General features: G+C 38.0%; 2 protein-coding genes across 5 annotated transcripts in view; one reads left to right on the plus strand and one right to left on the minus strand.

The window, feature by feature from the left end:
* The window catches only part of stim1a (stromal interaction molecule 1a), a 49,760-nt gene extending 42,572 nt beyond the window's left edge, over positions 1-7,188 (minus strand). The window contains exons 1-2 of one of the 3 annotated variants that reach the window (XM_037546510.1): positions 6,439-7,188; positions 4,865-4,994 (exon numbers count right to left, since the gene is read on the minus strand). In XM_037546510.1, coding sequence (XP_037402407.1) covers positions 4,865-4,976 — 112 coding nt within the window. In that variant the 5' untranslated portion in view covers positions 4,977-4,994; positions 6,439-7,188. The remainder of the gene's footprint in view (positions 1-4,864; positions 4,995-6,438) is intronic. The other 2 variants (XM_037546508.1, XM_017707196.2) reach the window with 2 other exon arrangements.
* A 5,373-nt stretch (positions 7,189-12,561) lies between these two features.
* LOC119265774 (rho-related GTP-binding protein RhoG-like) lies at positions 12,562-16,907 on the plus strand. 2 transcript variants are annotated; one of them, XM_037546752.1, is made up of 2 exons: positions 12,562-12,692; positions 15,053-16,907. In XM_037546752.1, the coding sequence occupies exon 2, from the start codon at positions 15,079-15,081 to the stop codon at positions 15,592-15,594; it is 516 nt and encodes a 171-aa protein (XP_037402649.1). In that variant the 5' UTR covers positions 12,562-12,692; positions 15,053-15,078; the 3' UTR covers positions 15,595-16,907. The 2 variants fall into 2 exon arrangements, with proteins under 2 accessions (XP_037402649.1, XP_037402648.1); XM_037546751.1 differs by having other exon boundaries at positions 12,600-12,692; positions 15,044-16,907.
* The last annotated feature ends 2,424 nt before the right edge of the window (positions 16,908-19,331 follow it).

The following is a 19,331-nucleotide window of genomic DNA, read 5'->3' on the forward strand; positions in this document are numbered from 1 at the left end:
TACACTTCTTTCTCTGTGGAAACACAAGCCATTACTTGCAAAACATGGCACAAATATTTGCTCCAAAGCTCCCTAGCCAAGCAGGCCAAGGGTTCAGGACTGCTCCTAATTCCCTCCAGAAGACTTTAAAAAGTATAGTCTTAAGAACAGTGTTCAAGTAAGATCTGTTTGCTATAATGGGTGTGACTGTGAGGGAACTCAACCAGGCTTATACCCTATGTAACAGGATACTCTTTCCTAGCTTGTGTTAGGGCTTTATCATCTAATCACACTATTTCACTGGCCAAGCATTTCAAACCTGTGATTTCTAATGCATGATCATACAACAACCCCACAAACAAACAAAAACAAAAAAAAACTTCTATGAGGTTCAAACATCAAAATGCACAGCTGGCTCCTTGATATTCAACTAATCGTATATGGCAAGATTTCTCCCTAAGCTTCAAAAGAGAGAAAGGGTGCAACAGAGAAACAAAAAAAAAAAAAAACAAAAAAAAAAAAAAAAAAACAGAGAACAACAAAGCCTTTTTATATATAAACTCTGCCTGAGAACAAGTCACCACTCCTCAGCAAACACTTTATGGACTATATTCAAAGAGATTTCCAAAAAACAAAAATGAATTTCCTTTAGTTAGAATATTCTTCATGCAGCGTCCCAAATATACCTATACACTCTTCCTAGAATGTCAGCAGGACAATCACAGTTTGAATGACTTCCAGATTAGGAAAATAATTTAAAACAACAAAGGGCCCATACCCATGTTTACATGACCATTTCCAAGCTATCTTTATCAAATGAAATTAAAACAGGCTGTTTTTGTTATAGTGCTTTTAATACTAATATATCACTGTTATCAGAACAAAACCTCTCTCCATTTTTGTCGTTTTTCAGTTATTGAGATCATTTCAAAGTGTCTGTTGTCCTTTACATTGTGCGTAAATTTTATGATAAATGGACTAAAAGAAATGACCATGGTTCCATTGACTTAAATTAAAAGTAAATTATGTTTTTTTCTCTTCTCCTGTGAAGTTAAAATTTTGGAGTTACAAGGTTTTCTTCCAACAACAGCAATATGTAAATGAGCTGTTCTATCTGGATGTCATCTCCCTCATTCAAAAAGCAGTCTAAGAGCTAAAACACTCCTTGTAACTTCAGCATGAATGAACTGCCTGTTTTTGTATCTTAGTTTGTATGTATGGACTGGTGAGTGAATGGTAGATTCCAGGACTTTAGCAATGTCTATGTACTTTATTAAAAAGTTTTTGCTGAAACATGGTAGTTTGTGTCTTTCAAAATGCACAGACTGCATTAGGACTATCCAAATCGATAAGATCATTTATCTCATTTGGTGTACACAGGTCTATTCGAATTTGAATTATTACACCCACCCACCCCCCACACTGCATTTCCTCCTTTGAGGTTCTGGACTTAAGTTCATATAACTGCGAATAGGAATAACAATAGAAAATGCTCTACCAGCCAGAGCAGGCCTAGCCATCAATCATGGCAGCACAAAGAAAAACATGTTGCCTCACTGCTGAATCCTGAAAGTCTAAACTTGAAAAAACTTACACAATGTATCTGGTTTTAAAACATTCCTTAGACCAAGGCAACATACATACAAATATGTATTTGAGGTAAGGGCTTAACGTAACCTCTGTAGAAATTCCACACGTTTATGAATGGACTCTTACGCATGCTAAACACGTCACATCTGATCACATCTAGATAGGAAAATGAATGTCCCCTTAGTTGGGACTTACCCACATTTGCACTTTCCTTTGGAGATTTCCTGAATGCGACAGCATTTAACCGTTCCAATTTAAATAATCACAAATATCTGTCACTTATACAGCTATCTGTAGCCTTTAATACCCGTCTTTTTCAGTCAGATATGCCTTCTTACAAACAAGACAAAATACCAAACAGTTTGACGGTCCTTGCAATTTAATCTAGAAGTGACATTATTCTGTTTCAGATGATTGTTCAGTCTCTATATTACCAGCCTTATAGAGTTACCCAAGACATTTCAGCAGATAGCATTTGTAATTTCAGCCTCCATTATTTGAGCAACAATCCCACAGCATTGCCGTCATGACTTGAATTGCACAGTGCCGGACACCCTTTGATAATTGTTAACCTTAAGTTTGTCAGAAAAGGTTGTATGCAGAGCATTTTACTGTTGACACGTCACTTAAATTTAGACCCAGTCATACAAAAACACAGAAAGGGATTGACAAGAACAAATATTGTATATCTCAAGACAAGGCTCTTGATTTGATACACAGAGTGCAGTGAATAATACATTCAAGAGACTGAGGCAAATACTCATTTTAATTCTGCTTATGTTGTGGGAGGTGTAATAAAACATGTTGGCTCATGGCCAAAGAGTTTTTGGAGCTAGCCCCATCTCTGACAGCGAAACTAGGAGTAAACAAATTATTATTCGATGGTCCCATATCAGTCAACTCAAAATATAAATAAATGTGAATTATTATATCCCTATTACAGTGATCCAGTTTTGTTCAAAACCCAGTTAAAAACCCACTGATGTCCAAACCCAATATGATTGTTTCAAAAGCACCATTATGCATAAGGTAAATGTTGAGGCTCTCTTGGTCTTCCACTACCTGATTACAATCAGTGTGTCTGAACTATGACACAGTGTCCCAGACACTGATCTAAAAGTCCAACTTCAGAACTGAGAATGTCGCACCACTCCTTTCAACAGGTGCTGTAACTTCACCTAAAACTGTGCATAACATAAAAATGGTCCATAGAAACAATTTATGAGTTTTTAATGAGGGGGCAAATGGTGGCAGGCTCAGTTATAGCCAACTAGCAAAGGCTGAATGCTGTAATATCACACGATGTCTGGGCTCTGTTCCAACTTGACAAGAGACCTACAGCACTCTGGACTTAAGACATGGCTGCCAAAGGCTGTTAGGTCATTAAGACTAAATCATTTTTGAAGGTTCTAATGTGACTCTACCAATAAAATACACGAAGGAGAGATGGCATCAATACAGTAATACATTTAAGGTTTCGTTTTAATTTGTCACACTTATTTCAATATTTTCAAACTCGCCAGTTCATTCAAACCATAGCACAACATTTCCTAATCTACCAATGAAGAGCCTGGTACATTAGCTTTCAGAATTGTTACCCAGCTTGAAAGGCTTAATTTCAAAAGCCTACCCATTATATATGTCTAAAAACACCACTACAGTAAATAGGATAAAGGCTAGCTAGAAAGAGAACTTCACTAAAATCTTTCCAGTGATGTGTGGAACTGCGCATTACAGAGAGTGCATGGGAGTGTCTCTTGTGCAAGTGACTCCAATATAGTTTAAGATCCTCCATCATATACACTTAAGCAAGACCAAGACATCCTCATTTTATCCTAATGCAGATAAAATTTCTCAGATGCCACATAAACGTCGCAAAATGGCACACATGCTCAGGTTATGCCCAAAAATTCACAGACTATTGGTCCACAATATTTAACACTCTTTCTGAAATATGTAGGCTGACCACGGAGCCTTGTGTTGAATTAGCCATATTTATAGTCTCTGATCAGAATGAAAACTCCTAGGCAGTGTAATATAATCACTTTTATTTCACTGCAAGCACGTAGACAAATTCTCTTAAATTGGAAATCACTCACTGCTCGCAAAGCAGCATAATTAAAGTTAAAAGACCTAATTTTGTTTACACATTAAAAAACATTTAATATACTATTTAAGGTTTAAAAAAAACTCTTTTTATATTTGGGAACCATTACTTATCTATTTCTCACACATTTTAATTGGGGGGTAGAAAGGGAACCAGGGGAAAGAAAACAAAAAGCACATTGTTTAATGTTGATGCATCATGCTCCAATACTAAATTAAAAAAAAAATTAATAAAATGGTTTTGTTTTGAAGGGGTAGGCAGGAAACATAGCAATTATTAGGCTACCATATCAGATAAAGAACATTAGCGTTTAACATTCACTTTTGTGTTCCGCGTCAACTCTACGAATACGACATGATTAATGAACGTGCCCTTTAAGAAAGATGCCATTAGGGTGAGATGAAGACCACAATGCCAGAGGCCTATCTACAAGCTGTGCAGCTCAGTACTGTGGTCACAATATTAAGCTCCGAGGAAAAACTTGCAACAAATCTGAGCCAGATTTGGCCATTTTCAATAACAGAATGAATAAGGCTACGATCACACCAATTTCGCATGTTTTTTTTCCTATCTTGTTGTTGCCTTTTCATCCCTGCAGTTAATCAGATATCTGTTTAACTCATCTATATGAATACCAAAATGAGTTGGACTGCACATACGTACTCAAGAGTACCAGAACTGAAGAAACATAGTAATTATTATCCCAATTACTGCCAAGTTAAATATCATTTGATACATACAAAAAAATATTGTGATGTATATTTCATCATTACTGCTGCTAGCACTCTTTATGATATTTTCATAGTCATAATGAGCAAAGTCTAAACAAACGAGTCCAGCTGAATTAAGGCAGTAAGTCTGCAGTGCAGTGTAGACCTGGAGAACGCAACACTATGATGCTCCACTCCTCTTGATTTGACATACAGTCATGATCTCACTGAGGACAGTGCTTAAAGTAGAATGCATACCCTGTCTATTCTCAGCGTAGCTACATTTAGAGTCTGAACAGTATCTAAATAAGACTACAGCATTGGTATACGGTGCTCTAATGAACGGCATTTGGGAAAATATCCTTATGTTTGATGCAATAGCTTGAATAAGTGTTAAAACATTAACTATGTAGTGCATGATGACTGGATTTTGAGAAAACACAATATTCAAGTTTCTTCCAGTGCACATCTGACATACCATTGTCGACTTGTAGGCTTTCCGTGCTGACTTGATTGGGCTTGTCCGTATGACACTCTCCCAAGACACATAAGCACACAATCCATAGCGCAGCCAATTTACTGAACTCCATAGCGAGACTTTAATCAATCTGTGAAAGACACATGGTTAAAATGTTAGGGTAAACACACTCATACAGTTTCAATGTACTTCCCATAGACCACATTTTCGCTAAGGCACAGTATTCCTTCCGAAAGTTTAGTCTGATTCACTTTGCTTAACTGACATGCATGCAGCACCTTGCAGGTAATGTTGAGGAGAAAGCCAAAATGGCACACAGGAACTTAAGGTCTCTATAGCATCAGCACTTTAGACTTACAGCAACTTAGTTCCACCTCACACATTACAGGAAAACTTGTTAAAGCATGCAAAACAAGTGAATTTAGCTGTAATATCTAAGTTTTTCTAAATGTTTATGAATCTGCATCAGCAGCAGCAGATATGTACATAAGGAATATCAGATATGGCCACAATGATAAATAGAACAATTCAAGTATGTTATGCTAGCCCAGCTATTGAGAGATCTAGACGCAAAATGGTTGGTAATACGGCTAGTTTGTATAATATTTATGGTTAAAGAGAAAAAGTCCTAAGTTTATCAATGATGAACACCACAAGTTAACTAGTAAGCAGCTTATCTTACTGAACTTGTGTTAGGTCACTGAAAGATTTAGATCCAATATATAACCAAGAGGATTTGTAATGAGAACTGTAGATATGCACTATGAAGGGCTTGATACACTTCTAAGGACTGAATGGGTGCATTGTGCATGTCTGTACGTGTTACTACTGGCACTGTTAGTTCGTATTATCGAGAATTTCCGTTTAGGGAATCAACTGAGGACAACGCCTACTAACACGACCACTCAGCAAAAGTTGTACTGACGTCCAGCTGGTGGTCTTCTAAATGAATGAAATCGTTCAGATCGAGCAATATTAAAGCAGGCTTCCTTCCTATCCGCCAGCTTCTTGCTCGAATTTTCCCGTTCCACCTTAAATGGTGCAGTCATTACGACACCTCAAGCGCCAGAACCTAACTAACTGTTGCACCCTTTAAGGTGGACCGGTGAAATCCGAACACGAAGCTGCCTTCAGCTTCGTGAAATTTAAAGTCTAAAGTCACAAAATGTAGGAAAGTAACCTGAGGGCCACGACCTGACCGGAGTAGCAGTCTGTGTATCAAGTTACAGCATGATTATTAACTGGTTCAAGCGTCACAGGCAACACTTTGTAAAAACAAATAATAACAACATAAGACCACATCTGCATGACAGTCCTGCTAACCGGTTGGAATATAACTTAGTTAGCCGTTAGTCTGTCATAGTAAAATAAAACAGCTAGCGTTAGGTTAGCTAACCTAACGTTAACCGTTGATAAAGCTAGCTAGCTAGCTTAGCTATGGCTACAACAACCTTGTCATTTAGACAGCAAGGATTTCTTTCCGTTTAAATCAACATATGATAAGTGAAAAATGTAATTTCTTAAACAGATAAACAAGCACTCGAAATAACATTAAAGGTGTGGAGTCGGGCTACCTCGGAGCCGCTGCAGGTTCTCACTTTTCGAGGTTAAAGTCGGAGAAGGTTCGTGTCGGTTATGTTCTTCTCCAGCTCCCATGAGAGTCCCGCCGCCGGCACTCCATCCACACAGTCAAAGACAAATAATAGAAAATGACAGTGCTGCTCTTCCTTGAAATATGTCAAATCCCACCGGTTTAACAGATACGAGATAGGTTACGTGGCTGCTGTTGGCGAGGAAGCTAACGTTAACGTTACTCTCGCCTCCTCCCGACGTTACTTCCCAGTCAATGTCCGGACCAGTCACAGAGAGAGAGAGAGAGAGAGAAAGAGAGAGAGAGGAGGCCACACAGATGGCAGCTCAGCAGCTGCTCAGCTAACGCTAGCTAACTTACATAAAATGCGCAAACGTCTTGTACACCCGAGGCTGGACTGTACAGCTAATTTACACCAGCCTGTCGACGACTACCTTCTTCTTCTTCCAGAGCTAACTTAGCCTAGCCCACCAGGCTCACTTTCTCAATCTGCATTGCAATGGATCATTACGGAGTGCCTGCACATCATCTGCCACCACAGACAGACCCTGCCCGACACTGGCGCTATTCACGAAACGAAACCAGCCGACTGCCTTAAATTTCTCAACTGACACAAATGCGGAGAGGTTTCCTTTTAAGAAAGCCCCCAGACAGCCACTTGAAGCCAGCAGAAGCTGTCTGGCTGAGTCTCTCTGCCCTCCTCAGTCTGCACCTCGCCTTTTTGAAACACTGCAGAGACGCGCTTGTGTTTCTTTATGTGCTGCCTACATCGCCCTCTGCTGTATAGGTGATAGTAGCGTTACAGAAGACCCGTGGCCAGCGCGGTTTACAGCAGTATTTCTCAAGCCGGGTACTGGAGGCCCACTACCCTGCACTTCTTAGTGTTTTCCCTGCTTCCAACGCACCTGACCCTGCTAACCAGCTCTTTAACAACCCATTATTGGGTTAAAGTGGGTGTTAAAGCAGGAAAAGCAGGGAAATATGCCAGATAGTGGGCCCCTGGTACCAGGGTTTGAGAAACATTGCTTTAAAGGAATAGTTTGCTAACACAATCAGATTTACACTCTTCTATCTCTTCCCATTTCTTTTCTTTTCTTTAGTGTTGTACTAGAGCTATGATGCCAATATAGGCAAAAAGTACGGAGCCCTGCTGGTGACACCCTGTATGAATAAAAATAATGTGTGGCCACAACTTCATAAAGCATGTTAACGAGATCCTAATGCGTGGCCACAACTTAGTAAGCTGAGATCTTGTTCCCTTGCTTTACTAAGCCATGGCCATGACTCAATCGTCTCATTCCCACCCCTTTTAATTCGTGGCCATGCATTAGGATCTCATTCCCATGCGTTAATAAGGCGTAGCCACGCATTATTTTTATTTATACAGGGTATCACCAGCGGGGCTCCGTGAAAAACTGATGGAAGTGATGAAAGTCCAAAATCCTTTTCATATTAGCCTCGTAGCTCCACTCCAAAACAAAGCAACCTTTAGACAAACATGTCTTGGCTAATCGACTATGGGTGAATCTCTTCTTCAAAGCTGGGATTTTGGATGCACACAGTTGTTTCATGATTTTTTTCTTATTATAATATTATAATATTTCCATCTATGGAAAGATGTGATAAAGAAAACATTGCATTTCAGCACTCCATGTTTGTTTGAAGGTTGAAGCTAGTGCAACCAGAAGAGTTGAGAAGACATCTCAAGTTAATATGGGTATGTGTAAAATAAAAGTTAAAGCATTTAAGTGAACATGTAAACTCTTTCATGTCCAAGAACTGTGTTTAGTGCATAAAATGTGTTCTTCATTGGTCTAAATTGATGACATTTTGTATAGTTACACCTTGAATTCATGTCTTACAGTATGTAGTAGTAATATGTAGTAGTCTGTTACAATATTTTCATACATTTATTCACAAAGTTTTGGATTTTCTATTATTGTATTATCATCAGTAATCTCATGTGAACCAAAGACTAAATGTAAGAGGATCAAATTGATAAACTCCCTTTAGGCCAGCTCTGAGAACATACAGACCAACGCAAATGTCAGAAACAGTGCCTTCCACCAATATTAGCAACTCTGAGAAAACATGAGCAAAAAGGGCTGTAAAAAAACTTTATTTCATCTTTATTTAGCCTTTATCGCTTATGCATTTGATCTTTTATTCAAAATATCAACAAAAATCTAACCTTTATTTGAAGCACACTGATTGAAAGAAAAAAACCCAAATCTTATGAAATAAATATTTTTCTAAAATTTATAAGTGCCAGAATTGTTGATCCCCCTGGACATCATTATGATTGAAATCTAACTGCATTCTTGTCCATATTGTTTTGTTTTAAAGTTCATCTGAGTGATTAAGAGCACTTAATGTTAAGCTATGACTTCCTGTTATATATATAATATATGAGATGGAACACAGGCCAGATTCCCTCAGTCACCCATCACTATAAGAAAGGCCAGAGAATACAGCAATGATGCGCAACAATAGGTTGTTGAGCTGCATAAATCAGAAAGAAAATAGATAAAGAGTTGAAAATGCCATTTTCCCCTATCAGGGCAATAATAAAGAAGTTTTTAGCAACTGGAGGTGTTAAGAATCTGCCCAGATGAGGACGTGTATCCATACTGACCCCAGACATAGTATGAAGGGTAGTTTGAGTGGACAAAGAATCTCCAAAGATCACAGCTGGGCAACTGAAAAAAATGTTAGGTCTTAGGGTCAGAATGTCTCCAAGCAACAATTAAGCACCATCGATGTAACCAGAAGTTGTGACCACAGAATCAAAGCTTTGACATGGCTATTCCAGTCCACTGACCTAAACGCCATAGAAAATCTGTGTGATGAGCTGAAGAGGAAAGTCCACAAACATGAACCTTGGAATCTGAAGTATATGGAGAGGTTCTGTATGGAGGAATGGTATCAGATCTCTTGCCATGTGTTCTCCAGTCTCATTAAGCAGTATAGGAGAAGACCTATATCATTGTTATCATTGCGAAGGGAGGCTGCACAACGTAATAGTTGTAGGGTGCCAGAAGTTAAACGTTAATATTATTATTAATATAATAATATTATTACTTCAAATAAAGGTTAGATTGTTGTTGATATTTTGAATGAAAAATCAAAAAGATAAACAATAAATAATGTTTTTACAGGCAAATTTTACTCACATTTACCAGGCTGCCAATATTTGTGGAGGGCACTATATAAATAGTAATGGGTTAAATCTTCATTCATAAACTTCAGTGTGTAGTCATTATGCATTATAAATGTGATCCTTTATGCTTATGGCCATTGTACACAACCATGTAAACTCGAGGTAGTGCTATTTTATGTCTTTTTATTGTTTACCCTAATATTGATCATATGTAGACCATAAACTGCTTAACACATAGACATTTTTGTGTATTTAAAGTTTATTCTAGAAGTTATAACTGAGCAACTGTACATAGTACAGGCACACACATACAAATGATGATGAATGAAACAAAGAGATGAATGGTGTAGTGTTTTTTTTTCTTTTTTTATGAAGAAATTTCTAAAGGTTGTATTTCCCAGAATCTGAAACAACCAGTAATATGAGTAACTACATGTTTCTTGAGAGTAATGCAATTGGATATGTTATCATTAAAAATGCTGGGCCATGTTCTTAAAGTGAAAGTGGAAAGTTCCAGCATTTTTTTGTCAGTTAAACAGTGTGAAAGCTATATTGCAGTCACTCGCCAAGCACTGAGGCATCCCAAATATCCTAACACATTTGCATTCAGCAGAGTGTGAAGTCACTGTAATAATGTGGATATAGCAGAAATACACACAGTGCACATTATAAGTAGCGATTTCATGTATGTCATTATATTCATTTAACCTTTTCCAAACCTCTCCTCAAAACAGCCCAGTATTATTTGCAGTAATTATCCAACACTTTGTCTGGCTAATCAATACTTAATATGTTAAATCAAGTGTACAAGTCATAGTTATGTGTTAGTAATTTAACACATACATCCAGGGCTGGGGGCACCCAGGAGGTATCTTTAACCAAACTTTGTACTTCCAACTCAGTTTATTTTTAGCTTATTTTCTGAAAACAACAAATTCTTGTTACTTTTTACAACAGTGGTTTTGAGATCAGCAGTGATACAACAAGTTGCAAAACATCCATTAATAAGGTATGAGATGTAATGTCATACATTCCTTAATAAGGGACCAGGATCAGGATCTAACTTGTAATAAACTCTCAGAAATAAATGTACAAAACTGTCACTGGGTTGCTACACTTAACCTTGACCCTAAGTCAGGTAACATAATTGTTCCACGATACATTGAAACTATATTTTTTTAAGTTGTATTGACTCCACACACCCCATCTCAGCTCAAGAAAACAAATCAGAGGGGGACTGATGACCAGAAATAAGGGGGTGGCAGATTGAATCAACTTTGGAGAAAGAAGTGAGCAAATTCACTGCTTAATTGAACTAAACCAGAAGAAGCTACTACTGGGGGCTGCAGGAATTTGTCAATAGTGTTGAAAAGGGTCCTGGGCTGGAATGAGCTATGGTAGATTATCAAAGATAGGTAAGCAGAATGAACCCTATTTACCATCTATGTATCTAGACATATGGTCTGCCTCGGCCAGAGAATTTACAGTAAGGCCAGTTTTCACATGAATCCGCTCAAGACATTTGCCAGTGGCTTTTATATCCCTAAGCTCAATGATAAACCATGGAGAAGAGCAGGAAGATGGCGCAAAGATGTTTAATAGGTGCTAGAGCTTCTAAAGTATGCAAGATGGAATTATTATGTACAGAGAAAATTTCATTAGGGCAGAGTCGCCAGACAGCGGTGAAGCACAAAGTGAAGCAGAAAAGGTTAAAGGATCCAGAGATTTCAGATTCCTGCAAGTCACCATGGTTCTTAGACTGCCTATGGAAATGGTGATTAAAATTGAATTCAATAAAATGATGGTCAGATATACCAATATGAGTGCCTTAAGCAAAATTATTAAGGTCAGTTGTACAAATTAAGTCCAGTGGGTGACCATGCTCACATGTTAGAAAGTTTACATGCTGTGTGAATCAAAAGCAGGCAAGCACTAACATAAAATCAGCAGAAATAGTAATGTGTAATATGACATATTACATATGATATTATATGTAAATAATATCAAATAATATGACAGAAGGCAACATAGCACATACTTCAGGCAGATCGTACAAAACTACACTGCATAGGAGGACGATGATAGATTAGCACAGCAAATAATTGAATCTGACCTGATAATTTACAAACAAGATGTTCAAAAGAAGATCTTTTGTAGGAACCTATATCATCGTATGTCTCTAGGTATTAACACCAAACATGCAGGTTCAAAAAGAAAGTCCAGCTCGATATTTAGGCATCAGATGTGAAATCAAAATTATACTGTGGAAGATATGATGATGATAGCAGATATTCCACTTATACCCCTGGGAGACACATCCTTCAGCAAGTTTTGACTTAGTTCTTTTTGAATACTCTTACAACACACTCAAACATCAGATTCATCAGCTCGTGGAAAGTGTTTGAAGCACAGTTGATGTTGCAGCTTGTTTTTCTGTACATTGTGTGCAACTATACATTTCCACGAAAGGCATCTCCATATCCCCAAAACTTACACAGTGTAGCATTAAGTATGACACAAATGTCCAAGTACTTTTTTGGGGACCACTGTATCTGTATACAGGACTGCTGGGATAGGCTCCAGCATCCCCCCGTGACCTTGACGGAGAAGCGGCTTAGAAAATGGATGGATGGATGGATGTATCTGTATATGTGTACTAATATACTGAAGTCAATATCTTGAACTGGTTGGTAGCACCCTTAAATCTTTGTGTCCTTCAAGAACATGACACATTGACAAGCAACCTCCGCCTTAAAAACGTCCTTAGGCTTAAAATATCTTATTTCTTAATATTTGCACTAGATGTGCAATTCTGAAGCTTTATAAAGCAGAAGCGATGACCAAAAAAAAAGATTACATCCTCATAGTTACTGAGCCTGCCCAATGTCTCTGTTCAGAAAATGAGGGAGTGTAGCTGACGTGTCTGGACAGTATTTCGGGGGTGGAGAATAACTTTCACGCTGTTCATCCAGGCTGCACCCAAAACCTCATGTGGAAGTGATTAAACCACTGTCAGCAAAGAGAAAGACAAAGAGAAAGAACTACACTGCCAGTCTAGTCTTCGAGGATCATTCTGGGTATGTTAAAGCTTTTAATCATTCAGTTACATTTTTCAGTTTTATAAAACTGAGACAAGGCATGTCTAAGGCCAAGGTTGGGAAAGATGTTCATAATATATTCTATTAAACAGCTGAACTGAAATAAGTTGAATATTCTCACTGATGTGTTCTCAATGGATTTGTGTAACTCACCGATTCTCAGTATTGATAATGTATTCAGGACTGTAATGATAGTTCTGGCATTTCCATCTGGTGACTGCCTTGTTAACAGAAATTATTCTGAATGTTTGTATGTTTGGTAAAACTATTAAATGTGTCTATGAATATAGTGCTTCCTTTCTATCAAAGTCATTCTTCTTTTCTAAAAACACTATCTGTATCTATAAGATGTATTATTTTGTAAACAGTACATTACAGCCACCGTTTTTGGTATAAATAAGTAATTACCGTTAGTGTTCAGGAGACTTGATTTAGTTCAAATCAAATCAAATTTATTTGTATAGCGCTTTTTACAACAGATGTTGTCACAAAGCAGCTTTACAGAATTTCAGAAAAGAAAAAGTTTCAAGAGAACTGTAAGAATGTACAGAAACCCCCCAGTGGGCAAGCCAGGGGCAACAGCGGCAAGGAAAAACTCCCTCAGAACTGAGGAAGAAACCTTGGGAGGAACCAGGCTCACCAGGGGGGACCCATCCTCCTCTGGTCAAACTACCTACAAGTGATTATATTATTAATATTAACAGCAGTAATATTGGTATTAGGAATAACCAGGAGTCTATGAGAACATCAGTGTAGGGTGGGCAGCTCATCCAAGGTAGGTGGTTGGGGCGTGGGCAGCTGGTCTGAAGTGGGTAGCAGGAGGGCTCGACAGTCGGTCGTCCTTCAGTGTCCAGCTGGACATATGGGTGATCGTATACTCGGAAAGAAAGCACGTAAATGGAAGTAGTTTTGTTCGATCTGTTTGTACATAAACAGGGAATGTAAACATTTACAGAGTGTGGCTAACGACTCCGGCAGATCTGACTATGACAGCTTTAGTGATTTAGTTCTTTGCATATTAATGTATTTCTTTGGCCGAAAAAAGTCAAAATACAGCACAGATGGAACAGCTCTGCATTCCTCAAAGTGCAATCACTGTGTTGTGCGATACTGACCTACCCATGCTCTGCCCATAAATGCGTTCAGCTGTTGGGAGTGCCTTATTAATGTCAAATGATATTTATTTTGCATGTGTTAGAGGTCAGATTGTTGGGATAGCTGATCTAACTGCAAGTTTTAACTGGAAAAGAACAGAGTTAAAATCCTGTGGTATCCAGGTATATACTGCCAAGCTAGTTTTTCTTACCAGTTAGGACTTCAGAAGCTAGTTTGTCCAATTATCCATCAACATTAGAAAGTGACAGTGGATTCAACATCACATTTTGACTTACAATAGAAACAGTACTGTAGGCCTTCTGAAAGTTAGACTGCATCCAAAACCTCATACCATACTACTCAGCATGTGGAAGTAATTACACCACTGTTAGCAATACATTCTTTGAGATGGTACGTAATCTAAATTTCCTGACTACAGCCCCACACTCTCTGGTCTCACAAACTTTGGACCCATATTCTTCGATGTTGACTGATGTGTTCAACGTCTTCGCATCAAATATTTGAGAACATGTGGGAGTAAGTGTGTAAAAACTGCTTATGAGAGGAGATTTCAACTCTACCTACTTCCATAACTGATATTATCATCAAAATCTGCGCCTTTACACTTGGTGTAGACTTCGCAGGAAGTCCGCATTTTGCCTTATATGGTCTAGGTGAGCACCAGAAATAGACAGCACTACAGCCCTGTGCATTTGCTCTGCAATGCGTATGTTAAGTCTTTTTGTCCAGATTGGGCAATGGATACGTCACAGACTGCAAACACGAACCACATCGTAGCCAGGTTTCAGTCAGCAGTTTGAAAAGGAAATCCTTATGCTCTATGGCAAGGCGCTTTTCTGAAAAAGTCACTCTAAAATTGTAACATACAAGGAAAAAATATCAATGTCAATGCGTATTACAAGCTACAAAAGTTCATTTGAAAGCAACCAAGAAGTGTGCACCAGCATTAGCTTGGTGCTAACATAGTATTAGAAATCTCATAGGAGCATAAATTAGCATTATCGTAGAGTAGTTTTGACACTTGTGGCCTGAACTGGAGGCCCAACTCTAAAGGTCATAGATTGAATGCAGTGAAAACATAATATTGTGAAGTGATTATAAACATCAACCTAATTTCAATTTGTACAACCTTGCCACAATTGCTACAACGTGCATTTGTGGGTGGAACATTGATGGGTCACTTGCATTGTTACAAATATTTACATGGTTTTAAGTATTTTCAGGTCTCCGGCAAAGGTTGAAAGACTCAATGGAGCAAACAGAGAGCGTCAAGTGTGTGGTGGCTGGAGATAAAGCTGTGGGAAAGACCGAACTTCTGAATAACACCAATGAAAAGATCACAGTGGGCTCCAAATCTATCAAGCTTGTGCTGCGGGAAACAATCGGTCAGAACCAGGATGACCGATCACGTCCCGTAGCCTACGGTGGGACCAATGTCTTCATCCTCTGCTTCTCCATCTCCAACCGGAGATCTTTTGACAACATCAAGGTTATGTGGTACCCTGAGGTATCACAACACTCCCCTGAAGTGCCCTTCCTGCTGGTGGGCACCAAAAAGGACCTCAGACGAGATCTGAAAAAACAGAACCTGACTCCTGTCACCAAGAAGCAGGGGAAGGCTCTTGCTAAAGAAATCAAGGCTGTTAAGTACCTTGAGTGCTCAACTGTTGAAGGTGGTGAAGGGGTGAAGGAAGTATTTGAGGAGGCTGTCCGTGCCTACCTGAACTCATCAAAATCATCCAAATCATTCTGTGCACTTCTATAAAGAATTGTGGGTAAAACTGTGCCATGAACAAGTCATTGTTGTCAATGCAGATTTTGTTTAGCGTTATGTTACCATTACCAGTGATTGTCATGACAGATCCCATAATGTTTGGTATCATGATGGCTAACTGTGATGCAGTTATGACATCAAACATCACAACATCTGTCATGATATTTACCAACAATGGTTAAAAGATACTGTTCCATTACTGAACAAAGACTCCCGTCATAACTCTTGATGGCATCTGCCATGGCAGGTTAAAGGCATGACTTTGTCAGTACAATTTAGAAGCAGTCAAGCAAATTGTTATTGAATTGTGTTTAATTGACATATCTGTGCTCTACTTACAGACAAATTCTTATGTAACAACAAAAGTTTTACAAATGTTGACAAAAATCTCAATTTAACTTAATAAGAAATGAGCAAACAACTTTTGATGAACTTGAAGTGTAATATTATATTAAACTACACATTTTGTATGTGTATGTCACAGATCAAATGTTTTTTTTTTTTTTGTCATGCAATCCAGCTAATTTTTACATGATGGTAGATTTGTTGTTTCCAGCCTGCCTAGTTTTTATTAGCTACAACAACACAGTCCTTCTCTGTAGCACAGCATTTTAAGCAGGAGGCTTGTCTAATTTAGCAAGAGTTACTTTAAATGAATGCATTTGTACAGTGCAATAAATTATATCTTGGTCAGTGAAAACATCAATATAATGCAGAAAATTTTGTCTGTTTTCCAGACATAATGTCAATAATTTTGCTTGTTTCAAGACATAATGCAAATAATGTGGACTTATTTCAAGACTCACATTTACCAGGCTGCCAATATTTGTGGAGGGCACTATACAAATAGTAATGGGTTAGTAATGGATTAAATCTTCATTCATAAACTTCAGTGTGTGAAGTCATTATGCATTATATGTGTGATCCTTTATGCTTATGGCCATTGTACACAACCATGTAAACTCGAGGTAGTGCTATTTTATGTCTTTTTATTGTTTACCCTAATATTGATCATATGTAGACCATAAACTGCTTAAGACATAGACATTTTTGTGTATTTAAAGCTTATTCTTGAAGTTATAACTGAGCAACTGTACATAGTACAGGCACACACATACAAATGATGATGAATGAAACAAAGAGATGAATGGTGTAGTGTTTTTTTTTCTTTTTTTATGAAGAAATTTCTAAAGGTTGTATTTCCCAGAATCTGAAACAACCAGTAATATGAGTAACTACATGTTTCTTGAGAGTAATGCAATTGGATATGTTATCATTAAAAATGCTGGGCCATGTTCTTAAAGTGAAAGTGGAAAGTTCCAGCATTTTTTTGTCAGTTAAACAGTGTGAAAGCTATATTGCAGTCACTCGCCAAGCACTGAGGCATCCCAAATATCCTAACACATTTGCATTCAGCAGAGTGTGAAGTCACTGTAATAATGTGGATATAGCAGAAATACACACAGTGCACATTATAAGTAGCGATTTCATGTATGTCATTATATTCATTTAACCTTTTCCAAACCTCTCCTCAAAACAGCCCAGTATTATTTGCAGTAATTATCCAACACTTTGTCTGGCTAATCAATACTTAATATGTTAAATCAAGTGTACAAGTCATAGTTATGTGTTAGTAATTTAACACATACATCCAGGGCTGGGGGCACCCAGGAGGTATCTTTAACCAAACTTTGTACTTCCAACTCAGTTTATTTTTAGCTTATTTTCTGAAAACAACAAATTCTTGTTACTTTTTACAACAGTGGTTTTGAGATCAGCAGTGATACAACAAGTTGCAAAACATCCATTAATAAGGTATGAGATGTAATGTCACACATTCCTTAATAAGGGACCAGGATCAGGATCTAACTTGTAATAAACTCTCAGAAATAAATGTACAAAACTGTCACTGGGTTGCTACACTTAACCTTGACCCTTAGTCAGGTAACATAATTGTTCCACGATACATTGAAATTATATTTTTTTAAGTTGTATTGACTCCACACACCCCATCTCAGCTCAAGAAAACAAATCAGAGGGGGACTGATGACCAGAAATAAGGGGGTGGCAGATTGAATCAACTTTGGAGAAAAAAGTGAACAAATTCACTGCTTAATTGAACTAAACCAGAAGAAGCTACTACTGGGGGCTGCAGGAATTTGTCAATAGTGTTGAAAAGGGTCCTGGGCTGGAATGAGCTATGGTAGATTATCAAAGATAGGTAAGTAGAATGAACCCTATTTACCATCTATGTATCAAGACATATGGTCTGCCTCGGCCAGAGAATTTACAGTAAGGCCAGTTTTCACATGAATCCGCTCAAGACATTTGCCAGTGGCTTTTATATCCCTAAGCTCAATGATAAACCATGGAGAAGAGCAGGAAGATGGCGCAAAGATGTTTAATAGGTGCTAGAGCATCTAAAGTATGCAAGATGGAATTATTATGTACAGAGAAAATTTCATTAGGGCAGAGTCGCCAGACAGCGGTGAAGCACAAAGTGAAGTAGAAAAGGTTAAAGGATCCAGAGATTTCAGATTCCTGCAAGGCACCATGGTTCTTAGACTGCCTATGGAAATGGTGATTAAAATTGAATTCAATAAAATGATGGTCAGATATACCAATATGAGTGCCTTAAGCAAAATTATTAAGGTCAGTTGTACAAATTAAGTCCAGTGTGTGACCATGCTTACATGTTAGAAAGTTTACATGCTGTGTGAATCCAAAGCAGGCAAGCACTAACATAAAATCAGCAGAAATAGTAATGTGTAATATGACATATTACATATGATATTATATGTAAATAATATCAAATAATATGACAGAAGGCGACAGAGCACATACTTCAGGCAGATCGTACAAAACTACACTGCATAGGAGGACGATGATAGATTAGCACAGCAAATAATTGAATCTGACCTGATAATTTACAAACAAGATGTTCAAAAGAAGATCTTTTGTAGGAGCCTATATCATCGTATGTCTCTAGGTATTAACACCAAACATGCAGGTTCAAAAAGAAAGTCCAGCTCGATATTTAGGCCTCAGATGTGAAATCAAAATTATACTGTGGAAGATATGATGATGATAGCAGATATTCCACTTATACCCCTGGGAGACACATCCTTCAGCAAGTTTTGACTGAGTTCTTTTTGAATACTCTTACAACACACTCAAACATCAGATTCATCAGCTCGTGGAAAGTGTTTGAAGCACAGTTGATGTTGCAGCTTGTTTTTCTGTACATTGTGTGCAACTATACATTTCCACGAAAGGCATCTCCATATCCCCAAAACTTACACAGTGTAGCATTAAGTATGACACAAATGTCCAAGTACTTTTTTGGGGACCACTGTATCTGTATACAGGACTGCTGGGATAGGCTCCAGCATCCCCCCGCGACCCTGACGGAGAAGCGGCTTAGAAAATGGATGGATGGATGGATGTATCTGTATATGTGTACTAATATACTGAAGTCAACATCTTGAACTGGTTGGTAGCACCCTTAAATCTTTGTGTCCTTCAAGAACATGACACATTGACAAGCAACCTCTGCCTTAAAAACATCCTTAGGCTTAAAATGTCTTATTTCTTAATGTTTGCACTAGCTGTGCAATTCTGAAGCTTTATAAAGCAGAAGAGATGACCAAAAAAAAAAAGATTACATCCTCATAGTTACTGAGCTTGCCCAACGCTTCTGTTCAGACAATGAGGGAGTGTAGCTGACG

Source organism: Pygocentrus nattereri, chromosome 17 (genome assembly GCF_015220715.1).
Source record: "Pygocentrus nattereri isolate fPygNat1 chromosome 17, fPygNat1.pri, whole genome shotgun sequence".
Lineage (NCBI taxonomy): Eukaryota > Metazoa > Chordata > Actinopteri > Characiformes > Serrasalmidae > Pygocentrus > Pygocentrus nattereri.

Excerpts from the sequence above, each read along its gene's own strand:
- LOC119265774 (XM_037546752.1), top strand. The coding sequence starts at position 15,079 with ATGGAGCAAACAGAGAGCGTCAAGTGTGTGGTGGCTGGAGATAAAGCT.